The sequence below is a fragment of the Rhincodon typus genome, chromosome 8 (assembly GCF_021869965.1).
Source record: "Rhincodon typus isolate 14 chromosome 8, sRhiTyp1.1, whole genome shotgun sequence".
NCBI lineage: Eukaryota > Metazoa > Chordata > Chondrichthyes > Orectolobiformes > Rhincodontidae > Rhincodon > Rhincodon typus.
In genome coordinates, this window is record NC_063339.1 from 49,687,127 (window position 1) to 49,712,116 (window position 24,990).

The 24,990-nt window shown below is 37.5% G+C and overlaps 1 protein-coding gene across 1 annotated transcript; it reads left to right on the plus strand.

The window, feature by feature from the left end:
* The first annotated feature begins 19,549 nt into the window (after positions 1-19,549).
* Positions 19,550-22,831, plus strand: lrfn5a (leucine rich repeat and fibronectin type III domain containing 5a). Its single transcript, XM_020533929.2, has 2 exons — positions 19,550-20,949; positions 21,642-22,831. Exons 1-2 carry the CDS (start codon positions 19,559-19,561, stop codon positions 22,573-22,575), a joined length of 2,325 nt encoding a protein of 774 aa, XP_020389518.1. The 5' UTR covers positions 19,550-19,558; the 3' UTR covers positions 22,576-22,831.
* Positions 22,832-24,990: the final 2,159 nt, after the last annotated feature.

The following is a 24,990-nucleotide window of genomic DNA, read 5'->3' on the forward strand; positions in this document are numbered from 1 at the left end:
CTTGAGTACTATGTTAAGTTTTAAACATAAAGCTTCCTGAAGGCTTGAAGGGATAAAATGGATCTACCTAACTTATCTCAGAGTTAAAAGTATTAAATCATGAGGTCAGATTACAAAAACCTGAATTGCATTCCTGTGAATAGTGTATGTTGAAGGTAATCTAACTAAAGTCCTTAACATTATAAAAGATTTTGAGAGGTTGGAAAATGGAATTATTTCTTCTGACTGGGGTTCCAGAACAAAAGGGCAAAGACTTAAAATTAGGGATAATTCATTTATGGAATGTAATTAACAAGCAGTTTTTGCACAAGTGGTGATGAAAATGAGAATCTTTTGAAACATACTCCATCAAGAGACTCTGGTCAATGGGAATTTTAAAGACTGAGATTTTTTTTGTTTTATAAAGGATATGTGATCTTTGTTGTGATCTTCCAGAACTCACTATGCTCTGGAATACCTCCCATGGATTACAAATTAACAAGTATAACCTTGGTGTTCTATAAAGGAGAGACAAATCAGGGAACTCTATGCCAGTTAACTTGATATCAGTGGCATAAGAACTGCTGGTATCTATAAAAAACAGCATGTTAACAGGACACTTGGGGAGCAATCACATTATGATTAAGTAGAGGCAATGCAGTTTCATAGACGGAAAAGTGTGTTTGTCAATTCTATTTCAGATTTCTGAGGGTGTGGCAGACAGGAGTGTTAAGGTGAATATGCTGTTTTTAGCTTTTCAGAAGACATGTGATAACGTCTCATTCAAAAAACTGACATTAACATACTATTGCAATTAGATTAAAGTATATTTGCACGGTGCTGCTCCTGAGTACAGAAGAGCTGCCAGCCCTTATCTGGCCATCAGATCTGAGCAGACGGGATACCCAAACCCCTGAATGGCACCCAGCTACCCATCCCCAAATCCTCAGGGTCCAGCTGATGGCATGTTAAGTGCTTGCATGGCACATGATGTGGTGAGTCTCCCCCAGCACTTCTACAAGGTTCTACTCATTGTATTTAATGACAGAAGGTGGATAGAAATGTGCCATCATTCAGGACACTGGAAACTATATGCAGCGCCTAAAGCTAAACTTCATTATCAAGTATCTACCGGCTAATGCCTTTTTTTTTGCTTAAAGAAGTCAGGAAATGTTAAATTTTGATGAATGAATACATTGTGACAATTTCCATCACCTAGACGTTCTTCTTCTAGCACTCACCATCCTGACTTGGAACTGTGTGCGGAGCTGGATGAACACAGCAGGCCAGGCAGCATCAGAGGAGCAGGGTGAAGGGTCCAGACCCGAAACGTCAGCTTTCCTGCTCCTCTGATGCTGCCTGGCCTGCTATGCTCATCCAGCTCTACACCTTGCTATCTCAGATTTTCCAACATCTGCAGTTCCTACTATCTCTGACTTGGAACTATGCTGTTGCTTATTCAAATCCTGAACTAGGAATGTGGCAGATGAGCAAATTTGCAATTTGTTACAAAGGTTATGATAGAACTGCACAATGGTTTTGATGGAAAGCAACACTTTTGCCATATCCAATTCCTCAGTAACACACTTCTATGATCCGTTCTACTTTTATATTTTATCAAGCAGGATAGAAAAATAAAATCCTATGAGTTTGATCCTCCTTACATGTTGCTTAACTCACCCCTTCAATGCTGTACCTCAATCAACATGATTATGAGTGTATACATATAGAATGCCCTATATGTTACAGGTGATCCTCACTATTTAGTCTAATGAGGGTATGATCCTACGGGGAGCAATAGGAAGCAAGTCCATATTTATTTAGGTAGAATGTCAACACATAATTACCATAGAAGTAATTTCTAGATGCAAAGACTTAATTGATATTTTCAGGCTCAGAAACTCCTTATTTGCATCTGACTTAGCTGCCTTACCTATTATTTTCCGTTTACCTTACCCAAAATGCCTCAAAGAAACTCATAGCTGTAATGCTAATTCTTCTCATTAGCTCAATTTGATGCATTTTTAAGTCTCAGTAAGGGGAACAAAAAAACTGACAGAGGAACTGAATTGGTACTTTGCATCAGTCTTCACAGTGGAGGACACCAGCTGCATATCAGAACTTCAAGAGAGTTGGGGACAGATATGAGTCTAGCGGCTTTCACTAAGGAGAAGCTGCTGGGGAAGCTGAAAGGTCCGAAGCTGGATAAACACCTGGCCATTATGGACTACACCCTAGAGTTCTTAAGGAGACAGCTAATGAGATTGTAGATGCATTGGTGGTGGTCCTTCAGGAATCATTGGAGTCAGGGAGGGTCCCAGGGGACTGCAAAATAGCTAATGTAACACCACTGTGTTACAGAATGGAAGGAGGCAGAACGCAGGAAACTATAGGCTGGTTAGCCTGACCTCTGTCTTTGGTAAAATTTTAGAGCCCATTATGAAGGATGAGATTGAGGAATACTTCGAGTATAGTAAAATGGAGTCAACATGGCTTCATCAAGGGGATGTCATGCCTGACAAATCAGTTAGAATTTTTTGAGGAGAAAATGAGCAAGTTTTACTGATTCATGGGATGAGGCTGTCGCTGGCTCGGCAGCATTCATTGCCCATCCCAGAGGGTGGTTGCAAGTCAACCACATTGCTGTGGGTCTGAAGTCACATGTAGGCCAGACCTGGTAAGGATGGCAGTTTCCGTCCCTAAAGGACATCAGTGAACCAGATGGGTTTTTCCCCAACAATCATCAGACTCTTAATTCCAGATATTTGTTGAATTCAAATTGCACCATCTGCTGTGGGATTCAAACCCAGGTCCCCAGAACATATCTGGGTCTCTGGATTAACAGTCCAGCGATAATAACACTAGGCCATCATTTCCCCATAGTTAGACAAAGGAGAGCCAGTAGATGTGATCTATTTGGATTTCCTTTGAAAAGGTGCCACACAGCAGGATGTTGAATAAGATAAAAGCCCATGGTGTTAGGGGCAAGGTACTGGCATGGATAGATAATTAGCTGAGACTGGCAAAAGGCAGAGTATGTGTATAAAGGGGCCTTTTTCAGGATGGCAATCAGTGACTAGTGGAGTTCCACAAGGCTCAGTATTGATTTGATTTAATTTCATTTATTTTTGACACATGTACCTAAGCATAGTGAAAAGTCTTGTTTTGTGTGTAATACATGCAGATCATAACACACAAGGACATAGAGATTATACGGTGTTTAGACAGAGCGAGGCATACAAGGATACGGCTGCACAGGACATAAACAAAAGCAAGACGAACGTTAGATTTAAAATTAGAGAGGCCCATTCAGCAGTCTAATAACAGCAGGGAAGAAGGTGTCCTTGAACCTGTTGGTACATGTATTTAAGTTTTCAGGTTGTTGTGCTTGACAGAATTGATTGGAAGAGAGTATTACCAGGTTGGAAGGGGTCTTTGATCATGTTGGCTGCCTTTCCGTGGCAACGAGAAGTGTAGATGGAGTCTGTGGGTGAGAGGTTGGCTTGCATGATGGTCTGGGTTGTGTACAACTACTCATGTTATACACTAATGGTCTGGACGAAGGAACTGAGGGCATTATTAGTAAATTTGAGATGACACAAAAGTAGGTAGAGGGACAGACAATATTGAGGATACAGGCAGGCTACAGAAGTGCTTCGACAGGCTAGGAGGGTGGGCAAAGAAGTGACAGATGAATTACAATTTAGGAAAGTGTGAGGTTATGCACTTTGGTAGGAAGAATAGAGGTGCAAGCTATTTTTCTAAATGGGAGAAGGCTTTGGAAATCTAAACCACAAAGGTACTTGGGAGTCCTGTTTCAGGATTTGGCAGTTAGGAAGGTAAATTATACGTTAACATTCAATTTCAAGAGGTCTAGAATACAAGAGCAGAGATGCACTGATAAGGCTGTATAAGCCTCTGGTTAGACCACATTTGGAATATTGTGAGCGGTTTTGGGCCCCGTATCTAATGAAGTACATGCTGATGTTGGAAGGGGTCCAGAAGAGGTTTATGAGAATGATCCCGGGGATTAAGCATTTAGTCATATGAGGAGTGGTTGAGAACTCTGGGTCTGTACTCTGTGGAATTTAGAAGGATGAAGGAGAATCTGATTGAAATGTATGGAACGTTGAGAGGCCTAGAGTAGATGGTTCCACGAGTCGAAGAGACTAGGACAGACAGCACAGTCTCAGAGTGAAGGGGTGACCTTTAGAACTGAGATGAAGAGGAATTTCTCAGCCAGAGGGCAGTTCATCTGTAGAATTCATTGCTGTAGAAGGCTGTGGAATCATTTGATTGTATTTAAGACATAGACAGATAGGTTCTTGATTAGTAAGGGGATTAAAGGTTATGGGGAGAAGGCAGGAGAATCGGTTGAGATACATATCAGCCATGATTGAGTGGTGGAGCAGACTCAAAGGCGAAATAGCCTAATTTTGCTCCTATATAATTTGGTCTAGTCAAATTATTGCATAAAAATTGCATAAATGGTTTTGTCTCAATTTTCATACCATAAATATGGTATTTTTTTTCTATTCATACTCCAGTTATATTAAATGATGAGAAAATTAAGCATGATTGGATTCATATGTAAAATCCATTGTAATGGCTATACACGCAATGAAGCATCGATTGTCACTTCAGTTTGGTTATTTACAATGAGTTTTGCTAGCCATGAAATGCTATTCTCTGTATCATTCAATGGACTTATCTGTCTCTGGTGGTTGACCTGTGCTTTCCTATGGAAAACTGGATTTTCTGTCAGCTGATAACAGAAAATTATGGATGAAAGTGCCAAAACGTACAGTCTAATGTACAAAGAAGGCATTAAAGCAAGATTTGCAGTAGAAGTTTTTTTTTTGTATGGAATGTGGGCATCACTCATTGTCTATCACTATTGGTCAGTAAACTGGGTGGCTTTTCAGAATTAACAGTCAATCACGTCATAATGGATCTGGAGTCACATGAAGGCCAGACCACGTAGGAATGGCAGAATTCTTTCCCTAAAGGATATTGATGAAGCAGACAAGTCTTTACAATAATCGATGGACGTTTCCTTCTCTATGTATTTAAATTTAATCATTTGCCATGGTGGTTAAACCCATCTTCCGGCAGAGCAAGAGTCTGGTCCTCTGGATTATATATGACAATACTGAAAACGTCTATGGGAAAGATTAGATAAGTCAGCAGTCAGGCAGCAAGTGTGAAGACAGAAATAGAATTAAACTTTCAGAGATAATGAAATGTGATCATGCTGAAATATTAACATGTTTCTCTCTCTGCAGTTGCTACCTAACCTGCTGAGTACTTCCAATTTTTACATTTTGCAGATTTGCAGTATCTGCACTTTTTTTTGCTTTTAAAGCAGTAACAAATTATTTGTAACAAGTATTTGGAAGAATGAACTTGCACTCTGTAGCTTGTACACTCTGACTTGCCATGTAACATATAATGTTTTCTCTATTGAGGAATAAAGAAAAAAACCATTAAAGCAAACACATGGAACATGAGTCAGGAGTTTGCAGCTAGGATTTTGTGGATTTTGAATGTTGTGGAAAGCCACATACTGTAAGAAAGACCAGAGAACAACTAAAATTTTAGTCTGCAATTCTATATTATAGTGTTAGTCAGTATGGCCTTGAATTTCCTCTGCTCCGCTTCTGTCAAAATGAAAAACAATTTAAGACAGAATCAGAACACTTTCCAATCTCAATGGCAAAATTATGAAGTAACCATAGAGTTAAACCACAAATCTAAACAAATAAGAATAGTGACTCTATTCACAGTGCTGAGGAGAGAATGTGACATGTTATATTGTGCTCTAGACCTCACTGAGCAGAAGAAAAGGACTGGATAAGTTTTTAGTCCTTGACAACCTATTTTGAACACCTTACTTCTGTTATTTATTACAGAATGTGGTTACCGTCAAAGCTCAGGAAGAGAAGTTGAAATTTGATCAGTATGTAACTGCATGGAACCACTTAACCAAATCCTGTGAGTTTGGACAACTGAAAGATGACCTCATCAGTGATAGGATTGTTTTAGGATAAAGAAAGCCTGAGCATGTCTGCTGTGAGAATAACATAATCTCAAGAAAGCTATCAACATGTGCAGAACATCTAAAGTTGTATTTTATCAACTGGACTACGTTAACGGGGAACAGTGATACATTGCATTATACTAAAAGACAGTCCAGGCTCAACAAGAATAGCCCAATAATGGGACAAAAAGAAAAGAATGAGCAGTTATAAGCCCAGGGTACAGGATGCAAAAAAATGCAGAGAACACCACCAAGAGAAAAGGAAACATGCCCAGCATGAAAAAAGCATTGCTATACTGTAAGAAACTGAATCATGTTGAACATAATTATCTTTTCTGGCAAGAAAAATGCAAGACTATATAGCTGGCTGTTGGTGAAACATCAGAAGATCATTCTGATAAAGCAGTCTACACTGAAGAATAGGGTGATACATTTGATCTCAAGGTGCAAAATGGTTTCGTGATCGTTAGAATAATGACTACAGCAGGAGGGCATCAAGTGAATGTGTCATGTCAGAACATGCGACGATAGGCATGTGTTAAATGACTCAAGATGGTGACCCATAAAGGAAACCACAAAAGTTGAGATTATATGATTGAATGATGCTCACCCCAAGAGGACAAACTAAACTGAAAGACTACTGGATTGGGAAGAAAGAAAGACTACAGGTTCAGATGATAGGCACCAAGGGAAATACATTTATCTCAGCTGACACAAGTCTAAAGCTTGAACCGGAAACCAACACATACCAGTATGAATTTGCAATTTTTCAGGGCTCCAACCAATTAATCTTTCAATGGTTCCTAAAAAAAAATTATAAAGATGTTTTTACTGGTCTTGGGCATTTACCTAGTGAATATAATCTTGAAGTAGATGGCAGTGTGAGACCAACAACACTTTCTGCCTCAAGCTCAGCATGAAAGACAAGATAGAAGAGCTCGGACAGAAAGGACAATTGAGAAAGTGGTAACTCCTACAGACTGGGTTGGCAGCAGAGTAGCAACAAATAAACTGAGAGGAAAGCTGAAAGTGTGCATAAATCCAAAGGACCTCAATAAAGCTTAGAAGTGATCTAATTACTCCCTGCAAACCATTAGAGACATTTGCTGCAATTTGCCAAAGCTAAGGTCTTTACTACTCTTGATGCAAAGGATGGATACTGGAAATCAAAGTTGGATGAAAGGAGTAATTTTCTGTATAATATTCTGACCATCGACCATCAGGCATAATGGTTATGTCTGACATTTAGCATTTCCAGAGTTCCAGCATATGCTCTAGACAGTCAATGATCTTTGGGAAGTGGAAGTTACCGTGAATGATCTACTAGTCTATGGGCGTGGAGATGGGATGAAAGAAGCCACTGCAGACCTTAAGCAGAATCTAGTGAGGCTGCTAAAAAGAACTGGCCAGATGAAGCTAAAACTGAACAAATGCAATTTATGATGTCAAAAGTGAAGTACGTGGATCATGTACTGACAACGAAAGTACTATGTTCAGATTCTGACAAGAGCTGTAATAGCGATACAATGACCAATAGTTATGGAAGTGCTGCAATGACATGTTGGATTAAACATGCAAAATTCTTGCCTAATTTGTCATCAGAACTCCAGTTTTGAAGGAGTCATATAAGACTTGAAACATTAACAGTTTCTCTCTCCACAGATGCTGCCAGACCTGCTGAGTTTCTCCAGCAGTTCCTATTATTTTTTTAATTTCCAGCATGCTTAGTATTTTGCTTTCATCAGATGAAAGTGGGATGGACTAGAATGAACAAACAAATTTTACCCTGAATACCATCTATATTGAGTAACTTGCAGATGCAAATGCTCGTGCATGCATTTTTTTCAATAAAAAGGGGATGTTTGGGGAAAGTAAATTGTACATTGTAATTTATACACGGAGACTTGCTATTGTCACGTGACCACTGAGGCAGATGCTTTCAGTGTTGAGGCATGAAGGCAAAAGCTGTTAAGAAGACTGCGAATATTTATCTAAAAATCTTTCTGCAAATATGGTTACTACCAGTATTCGCTAATGTGTTTCTTTAAGGTGTGGGAGGTAATGAGAAGTGACAGAAATGAATTGAGGTTGGAACATTCATAGAGGCCAAATCCATCTCTCAAATGAAGAAACATTGACTCGAAAAACAACGCAAATTATAATCAATTTCCTTCGGTGCAGTTGAAACGTAACTGTTTAATTGGCAACAATGTAACAAATACAAATAGTATGCAATATTTACTAGTTTCAGCAATTGAATGGCTTACAATTCTTCTATTTAAAACCCACGTAATAATTTACCTCAATCGGCAAGGTATCAGAAAATTGCATTGCCTAATTGGTTGAAGTAAGACAAATGTCGTGGTTTTCATGCAGTACAAAACTCTCTGTGTTTTAATGTGATACAACAGCTCCCCCATCTTACCAGTTAAAGAATGCAGTTTTCAGCACCTCATTGTGCACAAAGGCTGTTGTGCAAAAAAAAATGTTTCAGGCTGCTAACCTGAGTCTTTCACTCTTAACACATATAATGTTTCAGAAATATAAATACATATTTCATGCAAAAAATAACGTCAGTTTCAAATAAAAGTACTTTTGCAAATACAAATTACTAAAAATGTAAAACTGCAATGCACTAACAATGTTTGATTTTGGTGATGATCAGTTCAACACGTACTGGTGCAATTTAAATCATTCTAGCTGTATTCTTGTCCATATTAATAAACTGTCGATTTGACTATTGCCCTACTTTATGTAAAAGCCCGATATATTCATAAATGTATTAACAGTTCTAGGCATTTCAGTAGTTAGTACCAAAAAGACTGGCTACCTGGAATTGTATCATTTTAACTTCAAGGTGGTCTTCTTTCTGTTATGTAAATCCAGGCTAAAATATAAATGCAAGAAAGACTTTAAACAGAAAATAAATGAAGTCTTTTGAAGTAATTAATTCAGTTATGTCTACATATATATGAATGTAAACTGCCAGATCTTAACATTAACATGAATGTACATTTGTTACATTGTAAGTTAATAGCCAACTATTCTAAAGAGATAATAGCACTTTACAGACCTAGGAGATTAAACATTTATATGGTAGTGCAGGTTAGTAAAGCCATTTTTAAAAGCAAAGTAAATGAGTAAAAGTAAAAGTGCCTTCTTGGAGAATCAGGAAAGAACTGAAAATGTGCTTTGGTTCCTATTCATACAGGACAGAGCAGATAGTTCAGCTCCTCAGATGCTCCCTGTCACATTGGACACTAAACATGATTTTACTTACACAAAAAGAACAGCTCGTCAGGCTGTCAATATAAAGCATGTCTTACGTTGAAGCATTCTCATACTGATAAAGTGGGAGGCATACTGCAGAGCAAATTAAATTTTAAAAATTAAACGTATATATTCATAGAAAAATCCCAGTACAAAATAATTAAATCTCTGACTAATATTACAGCACCATTTTCAAGTATTAAAACACTCGAGCCAAAATTAGAATGACCCAATGTCCTAAATCCATTTCCGTTAACTGAGACAAATTAGCCTTTTGGGTAATCCTAATTAATCTTCAAATGACTGAGACAAGGGATTTCAAAATTAGGCCACGTTTGGAAGTATTGCTTTCTCAATCTGAGTACACATGATATTTGCATTTCTGTGGGACCCATGATAAAAGCAAGCTATAGTAACACCTAGATTCTCTTCAGGAAGCATTATGATGATGCTGGCTCTAGACTTCGAGGCCGACTCCTCCTTGCTGGCTCACTGTTGAAACTGAAGGTTGTTCAAATGGTTTCACAAAGAGTATTTTGCATGTGGAAAGCAGTCTATCTTCTTTCAGAATGTTATTCCGTTTAATCGTGGTTGGACCCAAAGTATTTTCAGTGGAAAAATAGGAGTGTTCAAACGCTCAGCAACAACAGGGATGTTCCAACACCCAGCTTCCTCACTTCATTAAAGGAAACACCTTTTGCCGCAAGGGCCACGTCGTTCTATCGCTCATACGGCCAGCAACCTTTCAGGGTCTCTCTGAAGAATTCCTTTCAACTCTGTGGGCGGGGGTGGCGGGGTAATGGAAATAAGAATCACCAATTTGCATACGTGACCTTTTATGGCCTTGTTCTTTTTCGTACAGCAATATCCTTGCTTTTTGGTCCAGAAAACCTAAAAAGAGAAACTAAGCTCGACAACGCTTCTTAACAAGTTTTCCTGAGTGACAGTCAGCAAGAGAAAAGCAGCCTGAACGATTTCCTCCGCTAGCTCCTCCGCCTCTTGGCCATTTCTCAGCTAACGCTGGCAACGGGGTTTTGTTTTTGGCTCTCTTGCTGAAGAAGGAACCCACCCTTGCAGCGAACCTGATGGGTTGCCACCATCAGCAATGCCTCTACTTGTCTCTACTTCTTTGAGAACACAGGGGTGACATGGTACACGTGTATCCGAGGCTTGTTTTTTTTCTCTCTCCCTGTTTGTTTACACACCATTAGAATGACATTGATTTAACACGGAGTTGGTCAGCGGTCCTGCTTACGGAGCCAAAGTGGTCGACAGCTTTCTCAAGTCCGTCCGTACGTGAGACAGAGGGGCACAGAATGTGGCACTCGATCACTCTGAGGTTTAACTCAGCGTGGAGGCTGCGCTGGGGGAAGTACTAGGTGCAACGGTGCAATTCTGCCTGCTGAGATTTGATCTGACTTTCCCATCTCAGCCACTTGATCGCTCTCACTGCAGAGACGTTTGCTCAGCTAATAGAGCAGCTCGCTTGATGCAGAGGAAAGCTGCTGCTCCCCGTATCCCTGCTCTCTGTAACAGGATAGCCACATCGGCGCTGAATGGACGGAGGGGAGAGATCTCCGCTGTTCGCGGCGACCTGCAGAATGTCTATCTTGAAGTTTAACTGTGAGGATATATGCAAACCTCTGAACTGAAGTGTTTTCGACCCACGGATGGCATTTTGCTCTTGCCCTTTGATTCAGCTGCCTTCAAAAATGGCTGTTTTGGAGCTCATCGCCGTAGAGGACAAGAAACTGTGCAGATTCTTTCGATTTTAATAGTGACTTGAGGGATTGAGAAAGAGATGATGAGCGAGAAGACACACTTACCCTGATCCCTTAGCTAACTGGGCAGGGCTGATGTTCGTCTTTAAAGGTAACTCTGGGATTTATATTTTGTTGCGTTTTGTCACATCTATTTTCACTGCTGCTTTGGTTCTGTTTTTTCACTCATGCAATTTGTAACATATTCGGGGTTGGCTTAGCAGCGAATTGCGCTCGGGTTTTGTTTCGTTGCAATGCATAGTGTTTAGTGTGGCCATCGTGAGCTGTTCAAGGTGTTCCCTGCTGCATCGCAAGCGAAGCTCCGCCGTAAGTAATCTCTTAAGGTTTTTTAACTTGATACAGGTACATTGCAAGGTCAGTGCAGCGTTGCGGATGCTAGATCGAGTGTATTGACTAATTACGGCGGAGAGTGGGTTTTTTTCCCCTAGCGCGTCTGCTGCTTAAAATTGTGACTGTAGAACTATAGTTGAAACCGAACGGATGAATTGCGCAGACTGCTGGGGGAAATTTAATTGAAACTCTTACGCTCGACAGATCAGCTTTTACTGCCTGTGTACATCGAAGAATATTTACAAAAGTGTTCCTGTAAAACAGAGGCTGCTGCCTCACCCCACCACCCAACCCCGCCACACAGTCTGTGTAAACTGACACATTTAGAAAGCTTACTTTTGCCCTTTCCCTTCCCCCTTCCCCCCGCCTGAGTTGGTATCAGCAAGTACCCAGTCTTGAGATTGAAAGGAATTATGTTGGAAACTATGCCGGAGGGACTGGATAAGCTTATTTTTAAAGCGCCAAAAAACTAAGTCTGCAGTGTCATTTCATTCCAGTACCCGAGGTAAGAGTAAACATCTCTCTAGTGCGGTGAGGTTTGTAAAAAAAAAAGCTGTCGTTTACCGTAGTGCAATTCTGCTGAGGTCCAGTTTTATTTGGGGCATGCGTCTGCTACAGTTCCATACAAAGAGAGCTGGAATAATATAGTTGTGTGCAATCCTAGGTTCCAGCTGCGATGATGAAAAGACGCGAGAAATGATTGGCATTTCGGTTTAAAAATACATTTGAAGTTTCTTGTTGATGAAATACCGTATGGTTATAACTGTTTTTTTAATCTTCTGAATATATAAGAGTTTTAAGCAAGAGTTTTCTAGCAGTGAGGTTTTCTTCTATCAAGCGAGTCCCCTGCAAATTCATAATTGTTGTCTTATTTTAGTGAAAAAAAATCTTCAATGGAAGAATGATGAAATGTTCTCCCTATGTAAGGGAACATTGATGTTCAGTTTGCTAAACAAACCTTCCTGATTTCTTATACATGGTTGGTTCTATAATGTGCACTATTAAATTGTTGTTTCGTTAGAACAATAGGGTAATAACCAAGGTGCTGATGACTTTACTGACAAGTTATTGTGGTAATTTAACTCTTCTTCTGTGTCCCATTTTCTGATCTTTACTAACGTGGTCCAGCAATGCTGGTAGAGGTTAACAAGATCAATTGCTCTAGACTGGCCTCATAAATGTTAAATGTCATATTGTAACAACTGAATTATTCAGCACTCTAATGCTCATTTGGCACTGGTGACCAACATTGTGTAGATGTATTTTTTTTTAAAAAATACTTCTTTTCAAGCAAAAATAATCAAAACTGACAGGATATTTTTTCAACAAACAAAGCAGACAAAGAAACATTAACGTTTAATTTTGAACAGATAGTTAAGCATTCATGTGTCTTTTATATTGATACTTAATTTCTGCATTTTGCAATATTGTACCATTGATATTAAGAATTCATGGAAAAACTGCAGCTTGAACTCTGCTGCCTGGTGGTGCTATAATTCAGGTTATGCCTCCTGTTCAGCAATAGAAAAAGGCAGTGACATCCCTATCAGCTGCGTAACTCAGGAGGCTAGAATGAGACAAGACCATTACTGCGGTAAACTTCAAAGGTGACATTTTATCTATTTCAGTGGACATCACTGCCCAGGTTGGCAATACTTCTGTGCCTCATTTGTGTTAATTAACCCAAGAGACAAACAACGGTGTCTGTTGAAAGTGCAATAAAACTCATCTTGGTATTATTCAGTCCAGACCAACAGATTACTTTGTTGTGGCCACTCGTCAATGAATATGTAATGGTCTGAACTACCCTGTGCCCTTTATAGTTGCGATCTTTTAAATGTTATTAAATGTTGTTCCCAAAGAAAATGCAAAAAGAATCATATTGGCATTTGTGTGGCTAATACTGGTTAAAAGCAAGCTCTCTCTTTGAGTAAAATGATGCATACTGACAGCCTGGTCTAGATACCGTGTTGCAGCTTAAGTGCTAAATGGATGGAATATTACAGCTATATTTTTCTTTTTATTATTTAGTACAGCTTAAGATGTTGCAGGGAGAAAAATTAAACTGCAACATTTTTTTTACATTAAGTATGTAATATTGCAGACCTGACCTTTAGTCAGATGCATTCTATCACTTCACAAACAGACAATGCAAACAACTACCTTTGAAATATTGTGCAGCCTAGATTCCAAAGCGGAGGGGTAGTGCTACAATGAATCTTTGTTCCCCCTAACTGCAGCATTACTAAGCTGATTTCTATAGAGTTACCACAATATGAGTGATTTTGAGAAAATAAGTCAGTACACCAAAAGACCACCATTTGAGTTCCATTCTACTTTCCACACCACAATATTTTAACATGTTGCTAAAATCAGCATCAAGCCAAAATCTGAAGGAACTTGATCTTAATTATAATATTGGATGACAAACAAATTGTCTTCATAGTTATGATTGGGGTGGGCTTTTATAAGCCACTGTACAGTCAGTTGGTAACTGAATGCAGATGACTGGAATTAAAGAAGACTGGTGCAGTGTTGTCATAGGGCCTTAGTGATGTAAACATCCTGTTACTATGAAAGTCCCAAATGCCCAGCAGTGTTAATAGATGTTAATCTTCAGTGCCCAGATCCTTATAAAGACATTGACCCATAACTGCAAATTAATTCAGATGCATTCATTTTTGACAGTCACTGTTTCTTTAAAATTCTTAACTCTTTTCTGCATTTTATGCTCAATTATATTCAAAGGATTTATTGATTTACAAATCCTCTTTTCCTTATGTTTTTCCTTTCCTCTCTACCTCGCTCAAATCTTGTTTCCCATTTCAATGTTTATTTTTGACTGCAGTTCATCTCCATTCTGATTTTGAGATTCCCAAGTGTCTTCTTTTGTTCCTGTCCTTGTTATATAATATTATTGTGCAAGTATGTTCACTTTGTATCCAAGTATGTTTTCTTCTTTTCCTTCTCTCACTATTGTCACAAAGCCAGTTAATTCCTCTTTGGTCTTGAACCTGATTAAGGGTCAACCTCTTAAATAAACTCCAGCAGTTGAGGAAATGTTAATCCTGCTTGGAAGCGTTGTGTCGTCCATTTTTGAAATATTCCAGTGTCATATGTTTGGACAACACAAGGCTTTATGAAATTCATGGAAATGATCCACTGTGAGATTTTTTTTGCCATCCTATGGAAAAAGTATGATTCGAGTTTGAGTTGATCATAGCTTCAATTTCAATTCAACAAATGAAAAAAGACAAGTCAAATTGAAGACAACAAGGTGCAGGGCTGGATGAACCTTCCCCTCCCCCTTTTCTGATGAAGGGTCTAGGCCCGAAACGTCAGCCTCTCTGTTCCTATGATGCTGCTTGGCCTGCTGTGTTCATCCAGCCCTGCACCTTGTTGTCTCGGATTCTCCAGCATCTGCAGTTCCTACTATCTCCAAGTCAAATTGAAACCTGATTTAATGTCCCACAATCCTTCACCCACAACATAGCAGGCAACGCAGTGCAATTCACACATAAAACATAAAGCCATTTAACAGGGGCAGAGGGGAGCCAATGAGCAACATCCAGTGTGTTAATAGTAAGGCATATATAATGGTAAAGTAGTTGAAACACACAGCCTTGAAACTTTGGGAAGGAGGCATAAGTTGAATTCTGACGTTGATGCAAAACTCAATTGCTTCAAACATAGAGGAGTTCTAATTTAGTGGAGTTTTTATCTTGCAAAATTACCTTGTTAAACAATGTCACTTTGTAATGTCAATCAGATGTCATTAAATTTTAATTATTAGTTATTTTTGTTACTTATAAATTTTCCATCTTTAAGCAAAATGAAATTTAGTCAAAGATGTGGGTTTGAATCTGTTTAAATTAAATAACCAAAAATGTTCACCTGTAGTAAAAGGCATTAACTTTAATGGAGATCTGATTAAATTAATCAAAGACAAAATAGAAACAAATAACTGAGACAAACTCTGTATTTATTAAAACAATTGCTGGATATTGCAACCCAAAGATCTTAGAAAGATTGAACATTGCTGAATGTTGACCAGCAACTGCTAATTAGTCACGTATGTAGACAGAAGAGAGAAGAACTCATAAAACACCTGACTACAGACCTGCCAGCATTTAATTTTAAGGGTGAAAACTCTGAATCTACATGATTCAACTTGGGCATCTTGTTCCATTTCAGTTTGTTTCACAGTCAGAAAGCAATGTTGTAAAGAGGGTTTTCTGGGACTGAAAGCCTAAGCAATACCAAAGAATCCTAAATTTGACCATATCATATTTCTTCATGGATTTTTGAACTTAACACTTCTTGGTTAATTCAGGTTAGGAAATCACTGTCCATTTAAATGCAAAGTGGAAACAACAACAGTTCAATATTTCAGCGAAGCATTGTATTTAGCACATCAGTATGAGAAACCTCAAACAGAACCATTATGAACCAGAGGAAGCTTTCATATAGTGACATTGTATTTGGTAGAGTGATTCCATATCTTATCACCTGAACCAATTTTTCCCAGGTAATTTCATCTATTATCACAAGCTACCATTTTGCCCTCATGTAAGTATAGGAAATTTCCATCTCTATAAAATAAAGTGAGCATAAACTCTGAGAAATAAATGTTAATTAAGTAACAATTATCTGGATGACAATTAATTTTAAAAATATGGACTTGTTCCCTTGAATGTTTGTGTCAGGTCAGAAATGTATGACATAATTAGAATTACAAAATATATTTGTGATCAGTGCTTAGAATAATATCTAACTCATGTCAGAGAAGTAAGCTAATAGCATCAGTCGCTTATAACTGGTGCCCAATTGATCATAACCCAAATCTGAATGATTGATTTTCAATTTAATATAGTGATTGCCACTTATATTATAATAGCCTACTTTAAAGGTTTGAGCCTTATTTAAAATAAATAAGCATCGCAATAATAGGACAGACAGCTGAATAGACATAGAATTGCATTTATATTAAATTGTTCACAACAGAATCGAAGCTTTCTGTCAATATAGTTCTATCTTTCTATAAGTTCATTAATTTATGTTTCACATTTGCTTTCCCTTTGGTGTATTGTGTGATCTGTCACATCTCAGCAGAGTCAGAAAGAGCATTGGAAATTGACAGCCTTGTTACTGCTGAATGCAACAATGCTGGTAGATTGTTTTTAATATAACTGACCATGAAATGTTTTAACACTGCTGCATTAACAAACTTACTTTTTAACATGGCTTGTTCCAAACCTGATATGATGGCTTTAAAATTGCTACTGGACAGCCATTCAGAGATATTTTGAATGCACTCTGCTTCAAAAAATTGTCAAATAATCCCATTACTTGTTGAATTGCGAGAAAAGGTGTTTGAATATAATAAATATTAATACACTATTGTGTCTGTGTCTTACCTACACTTCTATAATTTAGAATGACTGTCATTACAATTCCTCTGCAGCTACGAATGAGACTATTTGTTAAACTGGAGACTTTTAATTACACTATTTGAAGTTCATAATGACATATTAAGGTTTCAAATTACATTAAATCCAGCCATACTTTCTCCATTTAGTATTTTCTACCTCAGAGCGATAATTAGAAATTAACCACTAAGTCAGTGACAGCTCCCTTCTGAAATGCTGAAATCTGTGAAATGGAGTGCACATGTAAAAATGATCTGCAGTTTTTTGTAAGATTGTTTTAGATAGCTAAAAAAAAATGTTTTATGATATGCATTAAATATATATCATACACTTACATTTTTCCTTTGAAATAATCAGCAGAAATATTGATGCGTTGATGATACAATTTTTCATTTGCTACATCATTTAAAATTTATTTATTAAATACCATGCATTTGGCGTGTTCTTACCTGCCTACAATCCTTACTTCCTGATCAGAGATTTTTAGTCGTATTTCTCATGTTGACATCTTAACATTGAACTGCTCCTTTGAACATTTACGATAGAATTTTCTATATGTCATCAGTCCTAATGAGAAAAATTATATCTAAATAGATAATTATACACATCATGCTTTGTTGAGCAACTAATTGATTTATAAAAAACTAAGTATTTGAAAAAATTCTGATTTTGTTTTCATTAAGTTAATCTTATTAGTGACTAAATTTTAACTTTAAGGTTAATTAAACAACATGCTCATAAACAAGGAATTTTAATGTACTTTTTTGATAGTTGCATTAAAATTTCAGAAAACCTTTTGCAAATGTTGGATTCCAACTGGATTTATTTTTACAGAAAACAGTTGGAAGATTTTATGCATTTCTGTGGATTCTGAATTTTACACCCACAATACAGTATTGATTGAAATGAGAAACAAAAACTTCAAATTGTTCTCTGAGGGGTTTATATCTTACTTTGTTTCTATTTTCAACTTGTCTCATCTAAAATATTACCAATATGAAATACTCAACCAAGCACCACCTGTTATTTAATATTGTCGTAATTTCAAGAATTACTTTCTTTATTATATTTTAATTCTTACCAAATATTGTTTATTGGTATTATATTTTCTTTTCCTCAGTAAAATACTTGCTTTTCTGAATAATTTTAAACTAAGTAATTTTCAAAAATTAAAACCCAGAAAACTGCATAAACAGCACACTTTGAATATTTCTTGAGATAATTTATATTTCTTTGTGGAAATTTATGTTTATTTAAGGTTGTGTGAATCATTAACTCACCAGTGAACAAGATGCCTTAATCTATGACAGTAAAATTGGATATGGAGACCAAATCAATGAGATGTTTGAGATTGTAGTGTAAGAGAGTTGTTGTTGAATCAAGGAGGATGTGAGGCCATGGTGATGGAGAAAGGAGGGGAATTGGTACCTCGTGTTCCAAAAGGATAGCCTGGGTGACATTTTCTGGAGCTTCATAAGACTTGTTGATCCCATCTACAGTATTATTCAATCACAACAATCGTCAGTTTCGCCTGTTTGCTACCCTAAAAGCCGTTAGGACTGTTTCCTAGCTTAGTTGAATCCAGAACTTCCTTCCATTCTCAGATCCTGGAAAGCCTTAAAATTCCCAAGACTTAATTTCCCAGACTCATTGATTTAAGGACTACGCTCAATGTTCCTGGATGATGGTATTTCCTTCTCTGAGAGATGTCGGGATCCTTCTCCAGTGATTCCAGTACTCACTGAGGTAGGCCCTCTTTTGGAGTGTATACTCAGACCCTTTCTCAGGGCTCCTCAACATTCATCATTGAATATTAATACGTCAGGTCCCCAGCTGGTAATCATCCTGTTCTTACAAAATCTCTAAATCACTATGAACAATGCTTTGGGAGGTTTGTTAATGTATTAATTATTTTGCTTACTGTTCAGGTTGCTATCACTATCACATTTTTACCTGGCATTTCACAAATAAATAAAACAGTAAGTATTACAGGGAACAAATTATTTCTTGGTAGAGTACATCACATTTTCAATTTACTATTAGTTTTTATAAGCAACTTAAATTGTGCTAACTTCACAGAACCCAAATTTGTCATTAAGCACTCTCAGTTGCCACATATTTTTCAGACAGTGTGCTTAATAATTGAATAGATTTCTCTGTTGTATGGAATCTGAATGTGTATGTATAATCAATATTGCATTAAGTTATTAACAGTGCTGTATACTTTTTTAACTTTTTAGATCATCATCCCCACTTATTTGTCCAAAATCTTTTTAATCTTTACATCTTACAGTACTAATTGACTACAAGACACTGTGGATCATTTACTGTCAAATATCTGTAAAGTTTCATATTGATCCCACAATTTGTTGGTGCATAGTAAGCCAGGGTGCTTTGCTTACTATTTTAACCTAGTGTGTAAATAATTATATTAACAGCTCACTGAACAGTCAAACTTGAGACCCAACCACATAGGTTTACTCCTAGACTAATCTATCTCAATTTATTCTATTACCCAATGCATTGGTGTGTCAGCACGCCATATCATCATACTGCTCAATATTTTAAAAGAATATCAATACATTTGCACTAGGAATTATTTCGAACAACTTCTTTTGTTTGACAAATGCTTTAGAACACATGGACTATACTGAGTGAATGATGTTTGGTTCTTCCAAAGATCTCCTAAACATTCTGTTTCTGTTCCAGGCTAGTTACCCTGATTTACAATGGAAAAACTGCTTTTTTATCTGCTGTTAATTGGTATGACAGTGAGGGCCCAGGTCTGTCCCAAGCGTTGTATCTGTCAAAATCTGTCTCCAAACCTTGCAACTCTTTGTGCCAAAAAAGGACTTCTCTTTGTCCCAGCAAACATTGACAGAAGGACAGTGGAGCTACGTTTAGGAGATAATTTTATTACAATCATTAAAAGGAAAGACTTTGCTAATATGACCAGCCTGGTAGACCTTACATTGTCAAGGAATACAATAAATTATGTTGCACCGCAAGCATTTGCAGACCTGCGCAATTTGCGGGCCTTACATTTGAATAGCAACAGACTAACCCAGATCACAAATGACATATTTAGTGGACTTTCAAACCTTCACCATTTAGTGGTTAATAACAACCAACTAATTGACATTTCCTCTGAAGCTTTTAATGATATTTTGTTGTCTCTTGAAGAGTTGGATGTATCCTATAATAATTTAAAATCTATTCCCTGGGAAGCAGTTCAGAAAATGGTCAACTTGCATACATTCAGCATGGACCATAACATGATTGAACAAATTGACGAGGGGACTTTTTCCCATCTTCACAAGTTGACTCGATTGGACATGACGTCTAATAAATTGCGGAAGCTACCACCTGATACCTTGTTCACGAGAGCTCAGGTACTAGCCTACTCAGGACTCCTGAACCCACCAAGTTTTACTTTGAGCTTTGGAGGAAATCCCTTACATTGCAACTGTGAGTTACTCTGGCTGCGCCGTCTTTCACGGGATGATGATCTGGAGACCTGTGCCTCACCTTCACAACTAACAGGTCGTTACTTTTGGTCAATCCCAGAAGAAGAGTTTATCTGCGACCAGCCGCTGATTACTCGCTATACGCACGAGCTCAGAGTTTTAGAAGGTCAACGTGCAACATTGAAGTGCAAGGCCATTGGGGATCCAGACCCCTCCATACACTGGACTTCACCTGAAGGCAAGCTAATTTCAAATTCAACACGGACAGCTTTATATAATAATGGAACCTTAGACATCCTTATAACTACTGTCAAAGATACAGGCACTTTTACCTGCATTGCTTCAAATGCTGCTGGAGAAACCACAGCAGCAGTGGAACTTCATATTATCAAACTCCCACATTTAGTCAACAGTACAAATCACATTCATGAGCCTGATCCTGGCTCATCAGACATTTCTACTTCGACTAAATCTGGCTCAAACACTAGTAATAGTGTTAGTGACACTAAGGCCAAACCAGAAAAGAGGGTGGAAGTTGCTGAAACATCATCATCATCTGCACTTATTAAATTTAATTTGCAACATAATATCCCTGGCATTCGTATGTTCCAGATTCAGTATAATGGTTCTTACGATGATTCACTTGTTTACAGGTAAGCTCTTTCAGCTGTTTCTGCACTCTAGTATTTAATCAGTTGGTCCTGTATTGATTTTGTTAATGCAGTGTTCTTTTACAGTACATAAATAGAGGTGAAACCACTGTCACATTACAGCTTCATGTGAGCTCTGTGAGGACACGGTCAATTATTAATGCAGTGTTTTTCTTTGCATGGTAATAAACAAGCAAGATTAAAGCTCTCATAATACCATACTGATCCTTAATCCTGTACTATAATCTTATTTATTCTGTGCATGCTGCCACATCACAGTTCACGTCTCTCTATGGAAGGTTGACTATTGTATGATAACACTTAAAAAAAAGTTTCAAAAAGACACTTCAGATTAAGATGTCCAAAATCAATCAGACTCTGACTTCCTCAATAATAATGCAGTTGCTTTGTAATTGACTTTCATGTATTTTTTTTCCCTTAGCCTGGGAACTGATTTTAAATTTTCCCTCAAAATGACAACATGCCTGTTTTTGAATTGAAAGTAACATTCTTATAATGTAGGCCTTCAATGAATTATGTCCAAAGCCTAGCGTGGTTATTTAGCCTCAGATACCTGCACGTGTATGTTGTTTTAAGGTTTCAGTTATGTTAATAAAAAGCATACTTTTTTTTAATAAGAGAAAAAAATGAAGTGTTGAAGGTGAACTAATGCAAGTCCATGTATTGTCCCTCAGAATGATTCCTTCCACAAGCAAAAGCTTCCTTGTCACTAACTTGGCTGCAGGAACTCAATATGACCTGTGTGTCTTAGCAATCTACGATGATGGTATCACCTCCCTCACAGCTACCAGGGTTGTTGGCTGCATACAGTTTACTACAGACGAGGATTATGTTCGCTGTCATTTTATGCCATCTCAGTTTCTGGGAGGAACCATGATAATTATAATCGGTGGAATTATTGTGGCTTCTGTGTTGGTCTTTATTATCATATTAATGATTAGATACAAGGTGTGCAACAATAATGACCCACACAAGATGACAAAGGTCAGTAATGTCTATTCTCAGACAAATGGAGCTCATTTGCAAATGTGCAGTGGAATAATAACCCATTCAAATTCTAAAGTCATCATGGGTCATGAAGAGAACACACAGTATCATAAAGATCCCAAATCACAATCGTCAGATTCTACCATGAGCCAGGAATGTGTTACCACTACCTCCATTGTACCACCTGACTGGACTACAGGTGTTACTGCATCTCAAAAGCTGAAAAGAAAGGCTGGGCCAAAGTCAAGTGTCGAAAGACCAATGGAAGCTTTCACCAATGTTGAGACATCCAAAAAGAAAAGGGAAAATACTGCAATTTCACAGAAGCCCTCCTGTGCTCCAATTTCTCTGAAAGAGACACCCACATTTAGACGAGCACACTCTAAGTCCATTAAGTATCTTACTCTGCCAACAGAAACAAGCAGAGCTAAACGGAGATACTCACTCAATGGAGATTTATCGGAGTATCACTGCTATACTCATTCACAAAAGATTAGCAGCCTGTGGTCAAAAAGAAGCATGTCAATGAATGGAATGTTGTTACAGTTGGAAAACTCTGATGCTGATAGTGGGAAAGCTACTTTCTCAAGTTCTGAGTGGATAATGGAAAGCACCGTGTGACACTTTAAATATGTTACAGTGAAGGAACACTGCCTTGTAACAGATTGGGAATTCTATGCTCGTCTTTCAGTTTGATGGCATTTCCAGCAAGCTAGGAATGGGGAACTGGCTCATGCACGCAATTCTTTGATAGAAATCAACAGACAGCACCGAAAGACCTGAAGGTAAAGCACGATTTAGCACCGGTGCCTTATCCTGCTTTAGGATTGGCTTTCTGGTTCCGGAGTATGGGATAAATGAGTGATTTTTTTTTTCACAGAAGCCTTTGACCAAGGAAATATGGTTTCCTGCATCTTAAAGAAAAAAAAAGCCTATTTATGGACTACTTAATAAATTGATATTTTTTAAAAAATGAGCTGTATGTTTCTTTTCAGTGACAATGGTAAATGCCTTTTGATTTCAGGCAATTGCTGTACAGATAAAACAACTTTGTGTTGTTATGTTGTGTACAATAAAGGATTAAATAAGTATATTCGGCCAGTGTTAGTACAATGAGTAGCTGTTATGTGTGCAAGTAGGCAGGGCCTGGAAATTGTGGTAGCCCTGCCAAGACTAGTAAAGGTACTCCATCCTGCCAGCTAAGTAATCTAAAATGATTGAACTTCCATAATAAGGGTGCCAGTCCTGTATCAGAAAAAGTAATGGTTGTGGTAATGTAATCTTTGCATTTAAATCAAGTATTCATAGTCTGACGACCACTCAAAGGAGCCATTAAATGAAAATATTGCCACTCAAAGGAGCTGCATTAAGGCCCACTGCTGAAGTGCTTTCAACTGATTCTAATAATATTTTTGTGAAATTGTCGTAACACGAAAGGAAAATGGTATTCACTAGAATGTGCAAAGAATCTAAGAAACAGATTTATTTAATCCAATACCAGGCTAAGCATTAAAACAGAAAGACATTTTTACAAAGCACATTAAAATAATGTGATATTTGAAGAGCCCAACTGTTAAAATCATTATTTACCTGGTACAAATGAGCAAATGGATAGCATTTCAGATTAATGGGCCGGTGTGGTCTGAGCTAAAACCCAGCCAAACCCGATCACAGTTTTGAGCCATTTAACCACTGATATAAATTCAATAGTGTTACTGGAAACTCTGTGCCAAGTTTTTCCTCAAGCGTGGGATTGTGTTTCTTGTCAAAGAACATGATTATCCATTTTTCAAGAAATCCAAAATCCGAAGCAAGCTGATAAAATCTTGGCTGTGCCCCAGACCACATCTAATCAACCCAGTTAGTAAAAGTTTTGACCTTGTGTTGTGCTCCCTCCTGTTATCTGGTAAACATTTTTAGACTCCTTTTGACATATGCAATTTGTAAAAACAGTAAAGCACACATTATCATGGCTTGACCTAACCTGATAGAAACATGCAAGATGTCAGTCCATCCAGGGTTTTACAAGGAGTGTTTTGTTTGGAACCTACAGCAGTAATGATGAACCTGGTTTTATTTTATCAGGAGGGTTTACCCAAACCTGTCAAATTCACTCATTTCAATAAAAAAAAAGTATAATCTGTTTCTATGTGTTTCGTTCTTTGAAAATAAAGTTTAGATATTTAAATGAGTTTGTAATCTGTCTGAATTTTTTTGTTTCCAAGCTCGTCTGAACATACAGACTAAGCTGCACAGTGAAATCCTTCTTATAGAGCCCCTGTGTATTGAAACTAGCTTATCTGATGATCCTGCCAGCCAACAAGTGAATTAATGATTCAAACCTGATGCCTCAGGAGACCAGCTGTCTGTAAAGGCCATCTGGAGAATGTCTCAAGGATAGATTTTCGAAAGTGCTTTCACTGTATTTTACAGTTTTTGAGACTATTTTCTTTATCCCTATAATTAGTGTGGTTTGAGATACAGATATTTTCTAATCCCTGATGAAAAAAAAGTTATGCATTTTGAAAGTGGATCATTATAAAGTAGAATCTCACAAACGTTATGTTCATTGATTCATTCACTGCATTCAAGGAATGTAATAAAAGATAGGTCCTTATTCTTATATTTTGAAATTGGTATCAATCCAGGTCTGAAAGAAGAGACTTCCACAATCTTCTATCATTTTTCAAATTTCTTGAATTTTTAAGAAAAGCATTTACTGCAATTTATTGTGGAGAATCAGATGACAGTCTGAATATTAACACCAAATAACAGGATTTTTGTATTTCTTCTGCCTGAAAATTAGTTTGCAAAAATGGGACTTTCCCCTTTGCATCTGGCTCAAGTCAAACATCTATTTTCCACTGCTATGTTCAAGCAGCTTGGTGTACAATATTGTAAATTGTCCCCAAAGACTGAAGATACATTCCTTCCTTATTATCCGAAGACTCTATTTTTGATTGTATATTTTCATTTTCTAAAGCAAAAAATGAATTATCAAAATAAGAAACGAGTGTCATGTTAGTCAGATAAGGT